General features: G+C 33.1%; 4 protein-coding genes across 4 annotated transcripts in view; 1 reads left to right on the top strand and 3 right to left on the bottom strand.

Moving 5' to 3' along the window:
* Window positions 1-6,128: 6,128 nt before the first annotated feature.
* On the bottom strand, window positions 6,129-6,768 carry LOC106337871 (expansin-B4). Its single transcript, XM_013776976.1, has 2 exons — window positions 6,646-6,768; window positions 6,129-6,332 (listed from the first exon to the last, which is right to left on the bottom strand). The coding sequence occupies exons 1-2, from the start codon at window positions 6,766-6,768 to the stop codon at window positions 6,129-6,131; spliced, it is 327 nt and encodes a 108-aa protein (XP_013632430.1).
* A 293-nt stretch (window positions 6,769-7,061) lies between these two features.
* LOC106341129 (putative expansin-B2) lies at window positions 7,062-8,284 on the bottom strand. The gene is made up of 4 exons (XM_013779951.1): window positions 8,095-8,284; window positions 7,865-7,977; window positions 7,562-7,752; window positions 7,062-7,453 (listed from the first exon to the last, which is right to left on the bottom strand). Exons 1-4 carry the CDS (start codon window positions 8,282-8,284, stop codon window positions 7,120-7,122), a joined length of 828 nt encoding a protein of 275 aa, XP_013635405.1. The 3' UTR covers window positions 7,062-7,119.
* A 10,000-nt stretch (window positions 8,285-18,284) lies between these two features.
* LOC106341333 (CASP-like protein 5C1) lies at window positions 18,285-19,904 on the top strand. Its single transcript, XM_013780118.1, has 3 exons — window positions 18,285-18,477; window positions 18,565-18,697; window positions 19,661-19,904. The coding sequence occupies exons 1-3, from the start codon at window positions 18,338-18,340 to the stop codon at window positions 19,847-19,849; spliced, it is 462 nt and encodes a 153-aa protein (XP_013635572.1). The 5' UTR covers window positions 18,285-18,337; the 3' UTR covers window positions 19,850-19,904.
* Window positions 19,905-21,445: 1,541 nt separating this feature from the next.
* LOC106340501 (putative expansin-B2) overlaps window positions 21,446-22,072 on the bottom strand; it is a gene marked incomplete in the record, with an annotated part of 4,908 nt that continues 4,281 nt past the window's right edge. Inside the window, 1 exon segment of the mRNA XM_013779373.1 lies at window positions 21,446-21,951. Within this exon segment, the coding sequence (XP_013634827.1) occupies window positions 21,620-21,951 (332 nt within the window).

Raw genomic sequence — 22,072 nt, 5'->3', positions numbered from 1 at the left:
TCCAATATCTAATGTCAGATAATACATTATCCAGCTTCACATCTTGTTCACGAGTATTGATAATATTGGTGAGTTCAAGATTACCCCCTTCGAACCAAAAATACCTCCATCCCTTAGTCCAGATGTTCTGTAGTGCGTACATAAAAACCTGAGCCTCACCATCTAGACTGGAACTAACCCCTCGAACTTCGGCCGAGACTGAAGTGAAAATCTGAACATTATTTACATTATCATAGTAAAAGTAAAAATCTTATTATGTGCTGTTTTTTTTGTCATCGACATATAGACTCAATGTTGCGAACCATCTTGATAAACCCATGTATTTCTTTAGACAACCAAAATAATATTTTTGAGGTGTAATCTTGAATTTACATTTTCAGGGATGTAAGCACGACAAAGAGAAAATTAAATTCATGATAATGTAAAATATTTAAATTTGAATTTGGTGTAAAATATTTTATGAATTTTAGAGTTATTAGTATTTAAGTTAATTTTATTTTTTACAAAAATATATTTTGTTTAAAACAATGTTAATCTTATGGTTATGTATTAATTAGTTTTTATAATTTTAGTTTTACTAAAATTTGTTTTCATTTTTCTTTTTATCAATATATTGAACTTTCAATGACTGATGTTTTGATGTTTTATGGATATAAATTTAATAACTGATAATTTTAATTAAATAATATATTTGAATATATTTTATGATTTATTATCGATAAATTCAACTTAAGACTAAAAATATCAATTTACTGTTATTATTAATTTCCAAATATTATTATTTAGAGTTTATAACACATTAATAATATAAAACTTTATATATTTTGTAGTCGTAGTTTATTAACACATCCATCTTAATTTTCCTTTCTTTTTATTTTTTTAAATTTGAAAATATTCCGGATATATAAAAGGGTTCACACTCCACACTCATTTTAAAAGGAAATGCAATTTAGGTATGGATGTTTGGTATCTGATCGGATTCAAATCAAGTATTTCAGTATAGGTCTTGAAATACCTTAACCCGTACTCATTTGACTATTTTTACAAATCAGATCGGTTCAGATATTTTTACTTCGGGTTCAAATATTTTTACTTCGGATTCAGTTATTTCAGGTACAACCAAAAAATCCAAACTAAGTAAATTTTTTTTTTTAAAATTGTTGTCTTTGTAGATCATGGTGTCTGCGATCACAACTTCCTTGAATTAATTTCAAGGACCAAAAATTTTAAGAGACCACACGTGATTTTATGTCATCATGAGTACGAAAACACAGAAACTTTCAAAACCAGATTATACATATCAAAGATATGTCTCTCCCTCAAACTAAGTTTAAATCAAAGAGATGGATCGGAGCTGATTCACTCCAGACCAAAGAGGATAAAAGTAAAGAGGAGATATTTTCAATACTCAGCCATATTTTTACAGATTAAACGGGAGTGAATCAGCTCGAAACGCGTTAGTTTCTCAAGCTTGTTTGTTTATCATTCTACCACAAAATCCCAGACATCTATCTATCTTACTCTTATTTTTAATAATCTAGTTCAAAGGATTAGCTCAAATGATTGGTGCCTTTAGTAAGGTAAATTCTCGTGAACCACACAATACTATTCTTTGTTGAATCTTCGTTTACCCCTAAATCAAGGTAGACTGGAATCTTACTGAATCTTCGTTTTATCGTCTCGATGGTGAACCTTGTACGTTAACGTAGACGTTAATGGTGGTTTGCTTGGCCGTTGGAGAACAATCCACTGATCTACACCGTTGAATTCTCAATCTCACGGTTGAAAACGGTAGTGTGTAAATTTCATAGAAAAGATTATTCAACCCAGCGTCAGGCGAAGGGTTTGAAAATAATCGCAGACTGTTCAACGTAAAACTTGGCGTGAATTTCGTTATGACGATATCGAACCGTTGTTTACTTAATCATAGTAAAAGTGAAATCTGAAACATTTTTTCTTATTAGATTTTGATGACGCACATCCGTCTGCTACATTTAGACGCAAACGAAAAAATCTTTAGATGGCCCGTATAAGTTAGGCTAGGCCTGGCCATTTTAACCTGGACCCGAAGACCCGAACCGGAACCGACCCAAAAATATCCGATCCGGAACCAGACCGAAAATTTACAAATACTTTTTGGGTCAAATTTTTTTTTACTCGAAAGAACCGGAACCGAAAAGGAACCGACCTGAATAGACCCGGACCCGAAAAGAACCGATCCGAATAGATCATACCCGATAAGAACCGATTTGTACCCAACTTAAAAACAAGTATATCTAAAACTATGATGTTTTTGTGTTCTATTATATATATATTATTTTATGATTTAGTTGAAATATCTTTTGTTAACAACATTTGTTATTATTTTTAACATTTTTAAAGTAATATAAAGATTTAAAATGTAAAATTTAGAGTTTTAAAATGTTTTATTTTAATGTTTTATTTTAATTATTAATAGTTTCATTTAAGCTATTTTGTAAAATTTTAGATATATATGACAAATATTCAACTAAAGTTGATGAAATTGGATACATCATGTCTTTTTCAGATCCTAAATACCCGAACCGGACCGGACCCGATATGGACCCGAAAATTTACGGGTATTTTATGGATATTTTAATTATAAGACCCGAACCGATCCGGACTCGAGAAGAACCGACCCGAACCCTAACCGAAAATTTGTAAGTACCTATTGGGTCTAAATATTTAGGACCCGAAAAGACCCGGACCCGAAAGGAACCGGCCCGAACCCGACCCGAAGACCCGAACGCCCAAGCCTGGTATAAGTTATCCGGCCTATTAGAGCATGTTATGCATCTTTAACCCAGAAACCTCTTTTACGGTGCTATTTATTTTATTTTTTTTTCTATTTTTTATTTTATCTGATTTAAAAAAAAATTTAAAAAAACGAACCAATCGCGGACCGCCACGTGTCAGTAGAACCCGCGAACAGTGCAAACAGCACAATGACATCGGTGCTTATATAAGCTGCATAGGCACCGGTTTTTTCAATTTAGTGGGACCCACTCCACTATTTTATTAATTTTTTTGTAAGCTCCCTCCTAAGCACATTGGGATAAAGATGCTTTTAATGGGGGTTCTTAAGGTGAATTTTTAGGGTGAAATTCTTAGCGGAATATAAAAACTCGTTTTTAACCAAAATAATATAAATTACAATAATATAAATTGTTATCTTGAATTTACAATTTCACGGATGAAATTACGACAAGGAGAAAATCAAAGTCTTACCATTTAAATTAATAAATTTTATACTTTGAAAACTTATTTTATTTAAAACATTGTTAATCTTATAGTCTTATATAAACTTTTCTTATAAATTTAGTTTTACTAAACTTTGTGAATTTATTTTGTCTCTTTAATTTTTATTAATATATTGAACTTTAAATTACTGATGTTTTGATGTATTATGTATATAAATTAATAATTTATAATATTGAGTAAATTGTATATTTTCATATATTTTGTAATTTTATAGAATTTCATCTTAAATTTTGATAAATCTAAACTTAAGACTAAATATATTAATTTATTATAATTATTATTTTATAGATTATTAATCTTTATAGCTTACAATGAATTAATAATATTAATTTGTATATCTCCTGTAGGCAAAAATTAGAGATCATTCCAACACATCCATCCTAGTCTTAATTTTATTAATCTAGTTCAAAGAATTAGATCAAATGGTTGATGTGTTTAGTTAGGCAAATGCTCATGAACACAGCAGTATTCTTTGTATAATGTTTTCTCAAGCATATATTACTCTTATGTATGCTTGCTCATGAAAAACATTCGGACACACGTACTTTTGTTCGATTGAAAAATGGAATTCCGTTTTACTATATTTGCTCATGCAAAAACAGGGGAAGGATTCAATGAATCAGCAGTGAACTCATTAATTTTATTTTATTTCAAGTGGTTGATGCACATCATTCAAATAAAAGGATGATAAACCGTTGGTAATGAATGTTTAATTATGTGCCACCAATTAATCAATTATTGGACACCAAATGATCAACACCCAAATCCTAACTTTATATTTTTCGTATCACTATGCATCCAAAATGATTAATGTGGATACACAATTCATGTTTAGTATCCGCATGATTTGTTTACGAACAATAATAGATTGTCAAGAATTTCAATATTACTACTAATATACAAAATTCCTTTATTGATATATTGTTTATATAAAGCTAGGTTGCATGGAAACTTCATTAGACGTCCGCTTCCCGCTTTGGAACCGGAATCGAAAACGGAATCTCGTGGAAATTTCCGGAATCTCGATTCCAATACATTTCTAACATGCATTTTTTAAAACACGTTGGAAGCTTAATTATGCTTCCGTTTATGTATTACGATTCCATTTTAAAAACTCAGTTTCATGAATAAGTATAAAAATAAAATTATATCTTTATATTATATAAAATCTAAAATTAATAGTATTAAAATAAAGGAAATACAAAATATGCAAATATCAAAACTACTATTATAATTATCTTTGTGCATAGTATTTTTTTATAAGAGATAGTGCATATATATTCAAATATATTGTGACATATATTTAAGAACTATTAAAAATAATTTGTTTGATAATATTTTTATAAGCTTGATCTGTTTGTATTTTTATAGTTAAAATATGAATCAACTAAATGGAAAATTACTAAAAATGAATAAGTGATTTTTTTTCTTTTCGAATGGTATATTTTTAGTAATAAGTTTTATATAATAATTTTTATGTTTATATTATATATATTTATTTATATTTGAATATACGCTTGTACCCTTGTTTCCTAAGGCCATCATTATTGTTAGGTTGGAAAGGGGTTCTTAGTGTCTTTTTAATGAGGGACCCCACCAAAATGTTAAGAATCGGTTTTAGAAAGCCCAAAATAGAAATCGAATGTGTAGGGGTTTTTGCACTGGTCGCGGGCCTCACCAACACGTGGCGGCCCGCGATTGATTTAATTTTAATTTTATTTTTTAAGAAATCGCTTCCACGGACTTCCAGTCTGCACACTTTCACCCCACCCACCGTGGCATGCATATTCATCATCACTACGAAAAAGAACGTGCGCGTTTTCAATCTTCAGAAGAGAGAGCTAGCCATCAAAAAGCTCGAGACCGGGTTGAGAGAGATCTCATCGATGGCGATTCATCCCGGCGGCGATAATCTGATCGTAGGAAGCAAAGAAGGGATGATGTGTTGGTTTGACATGGACCTGTCTTCGAAACCGTACAAGACTCTCAAGAATCATCCTAAAGACATTACGAACGTGGCGTTCCACCGCTTGTATCCGCTGTTCGCTTCGTGCTCGGAGGATTCAACGGCTTATGTGTTCCATGGGAAGGTGTATAGTGATCTTAACGAGAATCCTCTGATCGTGCCGTTGGAGATTTTAAGAGGCCATTCTACTTCTTCAAATAGAGGTACGTGTTTCTGATTCTTTGTTTAATATTTGTAAGATTATTTTATGTTTAAGGTGTCTGTTTCATGGCAGGAGGGTTGGACTGCAAGTTTCATCCGAGGCAACCATGGCTATTCACTGCAGGCGCTGACTCTATTATAAAACTTTATTGCCACTAAGTTTCTCCAAACCCTATTTTTGACAATTTTCATCTTTTTTGTTATCACATTGCTCTTATCCTATTGTATTTCTACTGCATTTTAGTTGGCTCCTAAACTCCTATACGTATCTGGTTGCACTAGCTCGATTACTTTTTTGTTGTCTGAGATCAAACTGAAAAACGGAATACAACATCTTTGGCAACTAATATCAGATCACAGAGTTGTTAATTTATTGAAAATGGGAGCCCTCCTTAAGATTGTTAAACAACTTAAACTGTAAAAAAAAACTTGCAATTAAGAGTTTAACTGTAATTTGTTTAACGTCTCTATTTCTCTAGATATAACCTGTGGGTGTGAGACTGTGCATGACTGCATGTATAACAGTCTTCCTTCCTCATTCTAAGAGACCACTATGTTTTGATTCTTCAAGAGATTACCCTATAATATGAGTTTGGGTCTTTGATGGCAAGTCTTGAACTTGAAGTTCTAATTATATGGGCTCATACTGATATCTCAATATGCATTTCTTTTGTTTTTATTAATCGTACCGTCTGTAACTAACACTTACAGGACCAGCGCTTCGTAGTTGAGCGGCTTGGCCAGGTTTGGCTAAGGCTCCCATGGCTTTGCCACTAAGGTCAAAATGAACTGGCTCAGAGACGCAAGGACCACCGGGACACTCGTCCGTTATCGTCACCGTTATTGGGCTCCCTGAACATGCTGGATTCCCGGTGCACATAATCTAAAATAAACAGACATTTATTTTTACAAATATAGTTGAGAAAAATTATATATTTGTATTTCACTATTTTGTAACACTTTATTATGACGTAATTCAGACTTGCATGCATGTATATATTTCTACACCAAATCTAGCCCGGCCACCACAACCCTAAAATTATTCAATACCACATTTGATTTTGCATAAATAAAATAGGACATTTATTGCTTATATATATATATATGTATGTAAATATGTGGATCTTATGTTAAATAAACATTATGTTTAATTTTGGGTCGTTCCAAAAAAAATTCTTATATATTTTAATACGAACCTGATAACATGTTCCACATCCTTTTCCATTGTTGAATAGTGAAGGGCCTCCGGCTGAAACCATCGCGTATAGCGGTGGATTTGCCACTGCCACGCCATATCCACAAGCTCCTCCTACTGACATATATTTACATTATAAAAAAAACATATTTTTTGAAGATGATCAACGATATAAAACGTGACCAATAGAACATTAGAAAATGACAATATTCTCTACGAAAACAAACAAGATAGAGGGTTTTGAACCAAACAAATTACATTTTATGTTATCATACAAGTGACTGATTATCGTTATACCAGTTCACCATATAACACAAATTTTTTATTTCGCCCTGGGGGCGTACACGGTACACATTAATTATTTTAAAACCAACATAGCTACATGCTTATTTAAGGTTAGCAAACATGTAACAAAGATAACTTCTACTAGATATTACTCGACTCGTGACTCCTGAGTAAGATAAACTTAAGCTAGCTAGACTTGGAAGTTTACGTTCGATTTATACTTTGCACCGGGCTGCCAACCGGCCGGTATAACATCAGAAGCCACAACGGTCTCGCCGGAGTCTAGATAAGTCAACCGAAGAGACAGTGGAGCTCGCAAAGGTGATGTAACTTCAAGCTTCCACACCGCACCCCATGAGTGGCTCATCGGAAGCCATGTGTCAGAATCTAACGCTTGTTTGAGTTCAACTTGGCCTATTTCACCGTCTCCGTTTACATACTCAACCAAAGCCGCGAAGTAGTAGGCGTTAGAACCTCCGTCCACTTGAAACACCACCGTTTCGCCATTATAGTTGCACTCAACTCTACAAACATATATAAATGAAAGTACAATATTTAGAACAAAATCAATAAACCAAACATTAGCATATAACAATATTGTTGTAGTTATTTATCTAATGTGACATGTATACTTTCTATAAAGAATCTGCAAAACTCCTGCATTTCGAAGCTGGCTATCGTGACCGGGAACGGCCATCGCACCAAACGCTGTACCGCTCAAATCGAAATGAACCGACTCCGTGAGGCATCCTTGTCCACATTCGTCTGTAATCACTACCGTAACAGGATTCGTCGAACACGCCTGGTTCGAAGTGCATTTTATCTGTGCATTATATTAACCAAACGTATAATTATTTTTAACCTTTTAAACTTTGATATATTTTAAATGTATTAAACGCTTCTGCTTAATTGTAATTATTTTGATCATGCAGAACCTGATAACATGCACCACATCCTCTCCCCGACTTATACAACGATAGACCTCCGGCTGATACCATGGACAAAAACGGGGCTTGTGCCACAGCATTTTTATATCCACATGCTCCATCTTGATCATTATTTTATATTCTAGTTAATTAGTGTTATAAATAGAGCAAAATAACTTGATTATGTAGAGATACAATGTGCATTAAATATATATATATATATATATATATATATATACCGTCGGTTCCGTAGCCGGTGGGGAGGCCATAGAACGTAGCTGCGGCCAGAGACCAATCGGAATCCCCCGCTACCGCCGAAACATTGAGTCTTTTTGGGTTAAAGCAATGAGCCGAGTGCAGTAGAACAAAAGTTAGAACAAAGAGTAAGTTCATGATCATGTAACATCGCTCTAAGACAAGAATTGCCATTGTAATTATGAGTGACTATTGAGTTATGACTTGGTGTTACTTATAGACTTACCATTTGTTGATCGAAACCCGTGAAGGACTGTACTACCCAACTGTTTAAAGCCACGTACGTGTCATATCTAGTAGCCCAACTTATAGGACACGTGAAGTCTTTTTTTTTTACTACGAACGTGCCCTACATGACGGTTAACGGTTTGGCCCACAGTTACATGTAGGTCTGGGAGTTTGCATTCGGGTTTTGGTTCTATTTAGTAACATAACATATGTATACATTCTAGTAAATTTGCAAGAGTCGGGTTCGAATATACACTACAAAAAAACGTGGTCATAACAACCACGTATTAAACTACAATAGTATCGTCGTAATTTAACGTCGTCTTTACGTCTACTTTACAGGAGGTAAATTTGCTACGATAATGTTTCGTCATAAATTAGTCGTGAAGTAACGTTTTTTTAACTACGACCTAGTCGTAGTTTTGCTACGGAGTTGGATGTATGCACACAGATTCTGCAGGAAGAGTGAAAAGCGAATTTCTCAATGGAGCAGAAACATTCATGTACAGGTCGGAAGGGCGTCTCTCACGCAGGAAACATGTAAAATGTTTTGTCCCTGACATTCATTGGTCTATTGCTGTCAACGAGACGGTGAAGGAAGCGTTCAACGACTAGGCGATGGCTCGCCTAGAAAACAATGTTGCGGATTGGAAGGAGAAGTTGAGGGTTTTAGGGGATAGGACGCAACCCCTCTACATCAGCGATGATGTTTGGAAGAGCTTAAAGGCTTATTGTAATTTTCCTAAGTATGTTCGAAAGTCTCTCAAGTGCTCCGCGTCTAGGTTGACACATGATGCTTAGGACAATTTGCCCATACCCCATACTTCCGGATAGACCCCACTTGCCGGGAAAACCCTTCAAATTGTAAGTCTTCGATCTTTCTTAAAATTTTAAAATTATGAATTAATTGTTTATTGAAGGCATGAGATTAATTAATTTAAATTTTTTTGTAGGCTGCTCAAGAAGGAGCACCACCGTCTCTTTCCCGACTTTACAAGACGACACACCAGCATTCTGATGGGACGTTTGTGCATCATGAAGCAGAAATGATCTACAACGATGTAGAGACTCGGATCCAGGAGATTCAGGCACAAATGTCCCAACAAAATCCCGAAGGTGAACCGGTTCAGTTGTCTACCGTCGAAACAGACAAAATTTTTGAGCAGGTAAAATTTTCAATCTTTTTAATATATTTTATACATTTTAATTTTTGAGTTTTATATATGCATGTACTAATATTCATTTAATTAATTTAAGATTATCCCGAAGAAAAAGGGACGGGTGATCGGGATCGGTACGGTTGACGATGTCTCGAGGGCGAGAGCTGCATATGCGGCGAGAATGTAGGACGATTCTCAGCTCCATACAGATTTGACGGCTGCCAACCAAGCCATTTCGGAGCTCCGGGCAGACAACCAGGCCAACAAGACCCACATTACGTCTTTGGTGGGGATGTTCATTCTTGTAGAGACTAACCCGGCTCTTGCAAATATGTGGCAAGCTGTACGTCCGACCATTAACTCCAATCCCACTCCGGAAGAGCAGGCGGATATAGAGCAACGGGCCCCTCAACGCAGTTCTGAGATCTTCGACGACATCAACCTTAATAATTAGATTTTATTTCTGTTATGTATTTTGTATTTTGAATATTATTATATTTTGGATAATGTTTTATGATATATTATATTTTTCTTTAAAATTTTCCAAATTTAAGAATTTTTAAAATTTCATCTAAAATTTCATTTTTTAATAAAATTAATTATATTTTCCCAAACTAATATATACGACGTAATCTGGTCGTAAATATTACGACCAATTAACATTGAACTACGTTGTAATGTAGTCATAAATATTACGACATTTTTACGACTGCAGTCGATGTTCATTCGTCGTAAAAGGTACGACGACATAACGTCAAATCTTTACGACTAAATAAAAGAACGTAACATTACATCTACAGTACGACGAATTAGTTTACGTCTATATTATGAAGACCGGTGTTAGTCGTGAGTACGACGACCCCTTTACGACGAATCGTCCATTACGACGAACTGCTAACAACGATTTTGATTTCGTAGTTCGTTTGTCGTAAACATCATATTACGACGACTTAACGACTGATTTTGTAGTAGTTATGCCCGTGTTTTTTTGTAGTGCTAGCACTTCGATTTCGGATTAGTTGTGTATCACATCCCAAATAATTATATATCGTTTGGGTTCGTTTTTTGTTCAATTTGGATCATACTTAAATAAAATAATTAACTAAAAGTCTAATCATAGAAAATCTATACTTAAACTGAATAAAAAGTATTCAATACATATCAAATTCAAAAGATAGCAACATTTGCAAGTTTATAACACTAAAATACTTAATGATGATAATTCAAAATTCAAAAAATGGTAAGTAGTATGTATATCATATACATAACTATAATTATATATGTTCGGAATATTTTCTTGGAGCCAGTCCGAAACTTTTATTTCGGGTTAGATTTGGATTTGGGTTCAAATTTCAGTTTTTATGCCCATACCTAGTTACATGTGGATGTGGTCGTTGTCGTATTATGTAACTAATTCTTCTTTACCCCTAAAATAAGGTGAACTGGAATTATATTGGATCTTCGTGTTATATCGTATCGATGGCAAAACTTGTACGTTAATGGTGGTTTGCTTGGCCGTTGGAGATTCATCCACTAATCTACACCGTGGAAATCTTAATCTCACGGTTGGAAACGATAATAGCGTGTAAATTTCATAGGAAATTTATTCAATCCAACGTCGGGCGAAGGGGTTGAAAATAATCGCAGACTATTAACGTAAAACTTGGCGTGATTTCCGTTATACGGCTTAGTGAAATCGATCCATTGTTTACTCTCAACAGATTAAATTATATTGTATAGGGTAATACAAATAATCAATTAACCAAGCAGCTTGAACATTATGAAACTCAAGAGTACAGGCTTAGGCCAACAAGAGCCTTCTTAGCAATTACGTCAGCCTCGCTTGATTTCTTTCTTTATTCACCCGTTCAAGAGAACACTCTGGCAACATTCCCATCCAATATACAATATATCACCCAGCTCCACATCTTGTCCACGAGTATTGATAATATTGGTGAGTTCAAGAATATCCCCCCTTCGAACCAAAATTCCTCCATCCCTTAATCCAGATGTTCTGGTGCGTACAGAAAAGCATGAGCCTCACCATCTAGACTGGAACTAACACCTCGAACTTTGGCCGAGCCTGAAGTGAAAATTTGAACATTGTCTATTTATCATAGATTCATAGTAAAAGTGAAAATCTGATTATTATTTTTCTTATAAGATTTTGCTGAAGCACATTCGTCTAACTACATTTAGACGCAATCGAAAAGATAATCATTAAATGACCACTATAAATTATCCGCCTGTTAGAGCATGATTAACGGTAAAACCGTTTATGTGGTTCTTAACTTTTTTTTTTCTTTTTTTATTTTTTTTTATCTAAAAAAAAGTGAATCAATCGCGGACCGCCACATGTCGATGGGATCCACAAACAGTGCAAAAACTCTCCCAAGATCAATCCTTATTTCGTGACTTTGGAGACCTTAAAATTTAAGTAGGGTCCACACATTAATTTTCTGAAGAAACCAATTTAAGGACCCGCGATATTCATGGTCTTAGGCCCATGCACTTCTTTTGGACAACCAAGATAATAATTTCGACGGATGTAAGCACGACAAAGAGAAAATTAAATTCTTGCAATTTTATTTTTTGGAATAAAATATTTTATGAATTTTAAAGTTATGAATTTTTTATATAAGTATTTTATTTAAAACAATGTTAACATTATGGTTATATAGTAATTAGTTCTTATAAATTTAGTTTTACTAAAATTTGTGAATTTATATTTATCTAATTTACTTTTATCAATAAATTTTAAATTTGAATGACTGATTTTTTATTTATTTTATGGATATAATAACTGATAATAGTAATCAAATCATATATTTAATATTTTTATCAATAAATTCAACTTAAAGGTAAAATTACCAATTTATTATTATTATTAATTTTTTGAAATTATTATTCATATTGAACAATACATTAATAATAAAACTAATATATCTCTTGTAGCTCATTCCAACACACCTATCCTATTTTATTTCTTTAGTTTTTTTAATTTGAAGGTATTCCAAATAAATGAAAGCTTACATTAATTTCAATTAGGTGATGAACTGCATTCTATGCAAATGGAGCAAAAGAAAAAAAGCACAAATTTGTACGGATGTTTAAAAGTAATATGACTTAATTTCGGATATCAAGCAAATCAGGCGTTTCAAACAAGTTACTTTACCACTTGATCACAAGGTTCCCGATATCAATCTTAGTTTTATTTTTAATAACCTAGGATTAGCTCAAATGATTGATGCATTTAGTTAGGTAAACGCTCGTGAACTAAATGTTCGTGAACCACACAAGACTATTCTTTGTTGAATCTTCGTTTAGCCCTAAATCATTCAAGGTGAACTGGAATTATATTGAATCTTCGTTTTATCGTATTGATGGCGAAACTTGTACGTTAACGTAGATGGTGGTTTGCTTGGCCGTTGGAGATCCATTCACTGATCTACACCGTTAAAATCTTAATCTCACGGTTGAAAACGATATAGTGTAAATTTCATAGAAAATATTATTCAACCCAACGTCAGGCGAAGGGTTTGAATTAATCGCAGACTCTTCAACGTAAAACTTGGCGTGAATTTCGTTATGACGACTTACTGGAATTGATCCATCGTTTACTTTATCATAGTAAAAGTGATATATCTGAAATATTTGTTCTTGTTAGATTTTGATGACGCACATCCCTCTGCTACATTTAGATGCAAAGTTGCAAATGGAAAAAATCATTAGATGGCCCATGTAAATTATCAGGCCTATTAGGCCCATGCACTTCTTTGGACAACCAAAATAATAATTTTGAGGTGTATCTAGAATTTACATTTTCACGGATGATAATACGACAAAGAGAAAATCAGAGTCATACTTTGTAAACTTTTTTTTTGACTCTATGGCTTCTATACTAATTATATTTTATAAATTTAGTTTTACTAAACTTTGTGAATTTAGTTTTTGTCGCTTTCACTTTTTTTTTTTGTCAACTTTTTATATTAAATGGCCCAAAAGCCGATTTGGATACAAGTGATTAAAAACCCAATACAGATGCCGACTCTACTAAATCCCTATTGTAATCAGCCAAGATTAATCTATCACCACCTCTTCCTTTTCATCAAGGATACTCCACTGCAAGCAATCTGTTGACTCCACTTTAAAGGAGAGTAGAGATTGATTCCTCTAGAAAACGAATACGTGCATATCTGAGAAGAAGGATAAGACCCGAGACAAAACAAAACGGGATATGAAAAGTCTTTGCGAAAAAGGAGATATCTTTACTAGTTTCTACACAAATCGCCAGAAAATATAAAGCATGAAGATCGATAACGATTTGAATTGAAAGTTTACTATTTATTCAAATAAAACTCAACCGAAGCAGAAGAAAGAACACATAAGATCAGCTTCGATTGAAGTTGATTGCACTACAAAATCGCCTACGCGAACAAAAAGATCGATCTATTGACCGAAACTATAAACAAGCAAAAAGAAAAACTCTCAAATCCTCTGAAATATGGAAGTGTGTTAAGAGGATTTGAGAGAAAATTCTCTGGGTCATTTTTGTCGCTTTCACTTTTATTAATATATATATTGAACTTGTAATTGCTGATGTTTTAATAATTTACTAGATTTTGATCCGCGTTTCATTTTTTTTCGATTAAGAATATTGTTTGATATGAATTATTATTTTGGTTTTGATGTTTTGAAGTATATTATTAAGTTATAAAGTGTTATTATATCGAAAAAGTAAAAAAATTTTAGTTTAAAATTATATAATTTATCAAATAGTTTATTTTAGATTTTATATGTGTATTCTTATGTTACAACGTCATTGTTGCATTTTGTGTGTATTTTGTAAGAGTTATATTTGTTGAGTTGATGAGACAAAAAATTTACTTGCAGATTTTGGGCTAATCTAATAGTATATATATTGTAGAACTTTTAATAGTTTTAGCAGTGTTTTCATACCCGAACCAAACCTACAGTCTCAGTAGTAAATCAGGTGATTCATATAAATCTGGTCTGAATTTTGTTAAAACCTTATATATAAAAATCTGATAAAAATCGGTAAAAACGTAGAAACTATCATTAACCTGCTATCCAATATTGGTTGACCCAATAAAATCCCGTATAAATTGGATGATATTTTTTCAAAACTCAATTCAAACTTTTGAATCGAAACACGGGGTTAATACTTTTTCAAAAGAGAAAAATCTTGTTTAAATTAGGTATTCCAAATTTATTGAAGAGTTTATACCAATCTCAATGTGTTTAGTATATAATATATGATTGAATAACCCGCGGAAACCTGCAAGCTTGAAACTTAAATAACATAAATATTAATTCTGGACCTAATTATATTTGTATTTTTTAATTTTCCATAATATAGTTTAAGTGGTTGTATCTGAATTATAGTAAAAACTCAATTAAATAAGTTGGCCCGAAGATAATTTTTAACTAACTTCATATGCATTTTTTCAAATTTGTTCAGTACTTATATGTTAATATCGTTTTTTATGAACTGAAAATAATATAATATACTACTAAGTTTGATCGGTTCTATAGTAAAACATGATTTTGTGATAATTATTTATCATACTTCATTAACTCATTTTTTAAAAAATACATGTATTACTTACCAGACTATTTTAATTCAAATGGCATGTATTATTTAATGGTGATATGCACTATACCATTCGTTTTATATAGATATGAATTTAAGAATTAAAATAAACATTATATAATATATATATATGGTCACATACATAATAGATTAGTCTATGGACCCACGAGTTTATATATTATTGCATCAAAAAAAATGCTGGTTAGTAAATTGTATATGGGATATCAATAACTAAATGGAGAAATTTATAATCAAGGGGTGAGATTTATAGAAGGTAATATAGTAGTTACCATAAATGTAGGAGTGACACACTTATAATACCTAAAGAAAATCAGAGAAATTTATGAAAATATATTGTTAGGAGAAATTTAAGTAGGACCATGAAATTATTAACTCTTAGGAAATAGTCCAAACAACCTTAAGTAGATTTTTTCAGAGTGATTCTCTTTTAATAGAATAAATAATATTCATCCGAGGCAACCATGGTTGTTCACCGCAGGCGCCGACTCAGTTATAGAACTTTGTTGTTGCCATTAAATTTTCTCCCAAACCCTATTTTTGACCATTTTCATTTGTTCTGTATTATCACATTGCTCTACCTTTTGTATTTCTACTGCATTTTAGTTGGCTCCTAGCCTCTTAGAGAACAATTAACGCAGGTTTTTAATGGGTTTCTTAATTAACCTAATTTTGATTTAAAAAAAAAAAAGAAAAAACGCATATAAATCGAAGACAAGGTTCTTAATTAGGGGAAGCAAGAGACGTTTCTTAGTGGACACGTGTAGAGAAATTAGAAGATAGAAAAGAGGTGTGGTACTTTGTTTTTTCTCTCTCCGGAATAGTCGTTCATTTCCGTCTCGTCTTCGTCGTGGCTGAACTCCACTGCCGGTGCTCTTCTCCGCCGTGATTCAAGCCTTTCCCCAAACAGCAGTAAGCTCTCCAGTTACATACCGTCTCAGCTTTCCTCCGCCATGGAATCAAGCTTTTCCGTCGCCGGATCCTCCACCATCATGCTCCAGATCCGGGAGAGAAAGGTCGTGAGCTCCAATGGCCATTCTTGGCTTATTTTCAAGTCTGATCCTTTGTCTTTGGATAATTACTCTTTGACCCCAAAATTATCAGATTTGCAGAACATACCTCTCTAATTGACCCCAAATCTTTCAATTGTTTATTTGTAACCCAACGTAATTTTTTAAGAACTTTTAAATAAGAAACTAGCATTGGAGCACAAAATCTAAAGAGGGTGTATTGAATATGAAATTTGAAGTGATTTGATTTTAGTGAGTTTTTAGATGATTTTAAAAGAATATTAGAATTTGGTGTAATTTTTGTTAAATAACTCTAGAATCTCATCTAAAACCATGAGATTTGAATTTTTATTTTTATAACTAAGAAATCTCTCTCAAACACCTTAAAAACATTTAAAGCATTCTAAAATCTTCAACTTAAATTTTGTTCAATAACAGTGGATTTCAGAGTGTTTGTTAAAATGACAAGTTCAATAACACTCGATTTGAAAGTATTTTTTAAAATCCTCATTTGAATAACACTGGATTTGTCATTTTAATACAAATCATCTTAAACTCTTAGTTGAATACACCCGTCTAAGTATCTCTAAACTAAAGTTCTAGTCAACAATTATATACTAAAATAACCATTAAGAGATATTAACGGGGTCTGTGAGTTAATCATGCTATTATATGTATGAGGTTGCACTAGCTTTATTACCTTTTTTGTTGTCGGAGATCAAACTGAAAAACAGAATACAACTAACTTCTTTGGTAACTAATATCAGATCCACAAAGGTGTTAAGTTAATTTACTGAAAACATGGTACCCTCTTCACTTGTGATTAGAAGCAACTTAAGCTATAAAGAAACATGCAGTTAAGAAATTCATTTGTTTGACTGTGTGCATGTATGATCTTCTTCCTGATTCTAAGAGGCAACTATGTTTTGATTCTTCAAGAGATCATTCTAATATTATGGGCGAAAAGATTCGAACTTTTCGAAAATCTGAGATGGGAGAGATCGAGGGCGGCGATAGGTTCTGTGTATCGGGTCAACTTCCTGTTTGGTTCACTTTGAAGAGTCGCGATGAAGCTACAGAGGAGGAGAGGAGGGAGAGAGCACGATGGGCAAATCTTCATCTTCCTCTAAGAAACTTAAACGCTCCTCTAAAGAAGATCCCTCTAAGGTACTCTCGATTCAATGATTTTTTTTTTTTTTTTTTGTGATTTACCCATTATGTATACATATTAGCAAAGATCGAAACTTTCGATTTGAGTTTATGTAAAGTGTCGACCTTTAGTTACTTTCGAATTAGGGTTTTGATGTGTAACTCTTCTTGGATTGGAAAAAAAACTTATACTCTGAGCTTGTAAATGTTACGGGAAGTGTTTTCAAAACCAGACCGACCTGATGGTTGACCGGGTTCGACCATGAACCGGTTATATAGTCGGGTTGGACTTAATAATTGGTTCGACCATGAACCGACGACGTAGATGGATTGGATTTCAAAGTTATTAAACCGATAAAAGCCACTAAAACTATAAAAAATCTATAAACCATCCATTAAATATAAAATTCGTTTATATTTATAATGTTTTTATGTTTAAAATTTATTTATATTTTAATTATGTATCATATTTAATAACATTACTTTAAAATTTATATACTAAAAGTATATTAAACCAAAGTATTGAACCAAGTTTGATCCGGTCGAACCGTATTGAACCAAGTTTGATCCGGTCGAACCATATTGAACTGTGACCCAAAAAAAATCCGGTTCAGCTTCCGGTCCGGTTTTAAAAACACTGGTTATGGGTCTCCAGAAGATTATTGATTCCAGATCATTAGTACACGTGGAAAGCCATCATTTTGTGGTTTAGCTGTTTCACTTTTGGTTTTAATCACAAGCTAATTATTGTGAATAAAAAGACTAATTATTAGTGATTAAGATATCATATTTCTAGATCTTGATAATTGCTTGTAACAGCAAGATGATGTTTGGTTAAGAAATAAGAACAAAATCCATAATTAAGCAAAACCATTATGCCTTTTATGAGCCTTTGACCCCATTGTTGTCACATCTACTTCTGTCTTTCCACCTCTGTCTGCAAAAACAGAGGAACCCTTTCCTCTGTTTCTTACTTTTGTCAAAGTTTAACTCTGATAAAAGCATGTAAGAATGACAAGGAATACAAGAGGTAACAAAGTCTCAGTTCATGGAAGTGGTCAGAACGGCGTCGGTTGGAACAAGCTCAAGCATTGGTCTACGTCTTGGACAGGTTTTGTTCTCTTCTGCTTCGCTTCTTTTCATGTGCTTCAACGATGACGACGATTTCTACGCTTACACTGCCTTCTGGTAAAAAAAAGAGAGTTGGAAATATTTACATTTTAAGCTATAAAACAATGTTTTGAAGAGAGTTATGACTGTTGTGTTGTGAAGCAGTTATTTAGTTACAGTGATGGGTTTAGTAACACCATGGAGCGTTACGTTAGCCCTACTTGAAGCGTACTCCATCATCGTTCAAAGACTTCCTCTGCAAGCAACAGTTTTATCTGTCATCGTCTCTGGAGACTTGGTAAGTTCTCTATACTTCTCTATGTGTATGTAGAATCTAAGCTACATTCATCTACAAATGTAAGACGCACCAAAAGGAGATTAACATTATTAGTTCATTTGATTAGAAACGTGTGTTTTAAATGAACCAAATATTTTGAAGAGGTCCAAATAAATCAATTGTGGATACTGGCTAGTAATAGACATAGTGGATATACGATTATATCTTTGATTGGTTGCTATCAAAATACAATCTAAGAACCTTTGGTATTGCAACACATTTCACAACTTTTCATTAGCTTTTCTGCAATAACTTATCCCACTATAAATGTCTGTTGTGGACCATATGAGAAAAAGATGGATGTCCAAACCGCATTAGCCACTGAAAGGATAAAGCTTTATCTATACACCAACTTAGTTATCTAATAATGGTATCCACTGTAAAAAAATAGATCCGGTGTTCTAAATTTTCAGGTCAATAATCTGTTGTTTTCTTGTTTAACTTAGACTCTACTTTTTTTTATTTTTATTTTGGTAATCGACTTTGTGGTGCAATCTCAAACTAATAAAGCATTAATAGTATAAGTTGTGGAAATTATCATATCTATATTAAACTGGTTCATCTGAAACGAGTTAATTATACCAAAGCTAGATAGAGTTGATCCAACATCTAGTACATAGCAATTACAGTGGAATGTCGAACATTTGCTTTGCTTTAATCACTAGATTACATCAATTTGTACATCTATGTTGTCGTTGTTGGATGGTGGTCGACTCTCTAAATTTTGATGACCCTTCAAAGGAACTTAATTCAATGTCGTTTTTCTTTACATTTATAATAAGTATAACCAATTAACACAAACACACATGCAAAAACAGAAGTAGTATAGTCTAAATTAAGTAATGCAATGTAGTAAAAAATAAAAGCATACATATTAATGAGATTTGTAATCATAATCTCCTTATAATCTTTGTGTTTATTCAGGTTTTGTCGTTTTTATCGCTGGGAGGTGCATGCTCAACGGCGAGCGTGACCGTAATTTTGATTGGTGCTGGAGAGAAGCATTGTGATCGGTACAAGTTATCGGCGACAATGGCGTTCTTGTCTTCGTTTCTTTCCTTTGCTTCCACTTTCTTTAACTTTCGTCTTCTCCCTTCTCTATTTTCTAGTTAGTCAGATTTTTGTTTCACCCGTTTATAGTTATTTCTCTTTTTATAGTTCAGAGAAACGTGATAAAATTGTATCTTTGTAGGAAATTAATATATTCGAATTGTTTCTCAGTGCATACATTATAGGATTCGTATTCTTAGATATCCTAAACTCGCACCAATTTTATAGTTGTACTTTGGATCCCTTATCTTCAGGTACTAAAATATTTGATCGCGCTCACCTATATAATATAACCCGATTAGCCGAACTTTTATTACTATTTATTCAGAAAAAAACATAGGTCTAGTTTTAAAATCTTTTTTACGATATTTTAAAACCCTACATTCTGTATTTGTTTAATTCAATTAGCAAATGTCATATCGGATGCCCCATTAGAACACTGTATTTATAGAAAACTGTTGTAGCATTTTAACTGTAACAGTTTTGACCTTGTTTCTTGTACATAGTTGGTAAAGCTTATTGCAGCATTGCACATGTGTCTACCGAAACTTTCTAAACTATATCTGCACCAAACTTATCAAAGAAAACTAAGAGCATCTTTATCTCATATACCCTATTAAGGGTTTCTTATTTTTTTTTTATTTTTTAGTTTTTTTTTTCTAATTAAAAAAAAAAAAATAGACCAATCGCGGGCCACCACGTGTCGGTGGAGCCCGCAAACAGTGCAAAACACACACAGCAGACGTTTCTTTTTTGCTCACTTTGCATACGGTTTTTTCTAAAACCTGGGCCCCCCACAGCTTTAGAGACATTAAAAATGTAGCGATAATTGTGCTCCAATAGTGACATAAAACATAACAATTAAAAGCCTGGAAAGTAACTTTTTTAAGAAAAAATTGCCAAAACACCACAGAAAAACAACTACATTGTCCATATACCATAAATCCTTTTTTGGTCAGATTTGGACTTAGATACCCCTGGTCAACTTCAAAAATTCATATCAATTATTTTAAGAGTCAAAAAAATATGAAAAATTATTCAAAATGTACATAAACATGGAACAATCATATGAAAAATAATTTGGTTGACTAAATATTAGTGAAACACAATTTCATTCCATTTATTCATGATTAAAATTGGAATGAAATAAATTTCTTTGAATTTTCTTTTATTTTTATGGAATTGATGGAATAAATATTATATTTCATTCATTACAAACAAATGGTACACCAATTTATGGTATAAATGAAATAGAGAATTTCACATTATTTTATTCCAAAAAATGGCATTCCAGTTTTGGTACTTATGGAAGTAATTTAAGCTTCCCTACTCTCTAAAAGGAAAGCATATTTTAAGAACGTGAAAATTAACATTAACAATTATAGATAGTTGACCAAAAACCCCTTTGATATATTGTATTGACATATTTTTCAATTGCTAATTCAGGTTTTCTAAAACTGAAAATAAGAAAGTCTTTTTTTTGTACGTTCGACTGTTAAAGTTAAGACTTTAATTTGCGAATCAAGATCAACGATATAAAAAATGACCAATATAATATTAGAAAATGACAATTTTCTCTACGAAAACAAACAAGATAGGGGTTTCTAATTAAGCAAACAGATTACTGGATTCTGTTATCATACAAGTGACTGATTATCGTTATACCAATACACCATATGAAATTTAACACAAATTTTTATTTCGCCCTAGGGGGCGTATACATTAATTATTTAAAAACCAACATAGCTGCATGCTTATTTAAGGTTAGCAAACATGTAACGAACGAAGATAACTTCTACTAGATATTACTCGACTCGTGACTCGTGAGTACAGCTAGACTTGAAAGTTTACGTTCGATTTATACTTTTCACCGGGCTCCCAACCGGCCGGAATAACATCAGAAGCCACAACGGTCTCGCCGGAGTCTAGATTAGTCAACCGGAGAGACAGTGGAGCCCGTAAAGGTGACGTCACGTCAAGCTTCCACACCGCACCCCATGATTGGCTCATCGGAAGCCATGTGTCCGAATCTAAAACTTGTTTGAGTTCAACTAGGCCGATCTCCCCGTCTCCGTCTTCATACTCAATCAAAGCCGCGAAGGAGTAGGGGTTTGAACCATTTTCCACGTGAAACGTCACCGTTTCGCCAATATAGTTGCACTCAACTCTACAAACAAATAAGCGAAAACAATAATTACAACAAAAACAATAACCAAACTTTATCATAACAATGTTGTTGTAGTCATTTATTTACTGTGACATATATATACTTTTTTTTTTTTTTTT

The sequence above is a fragment of the Brassica oleracea genome, chromosome C4, assembly GCF_000695525.1.
Source record: "Brassica oleracea var. oleracea cultivar TO1000 chromosome C4, BOL, whole genome shotgun sequence".
Taxonomy (NCBI): Eukaryota; Viridiplantae; Streptophyta; class Magnoliopsida; order Brassicales; family Brassicaceae; genus Brassica; species Brassica oleracea.
This window is presented reverse-complemented; position numbering and strand designations above follow the sequence as displayed.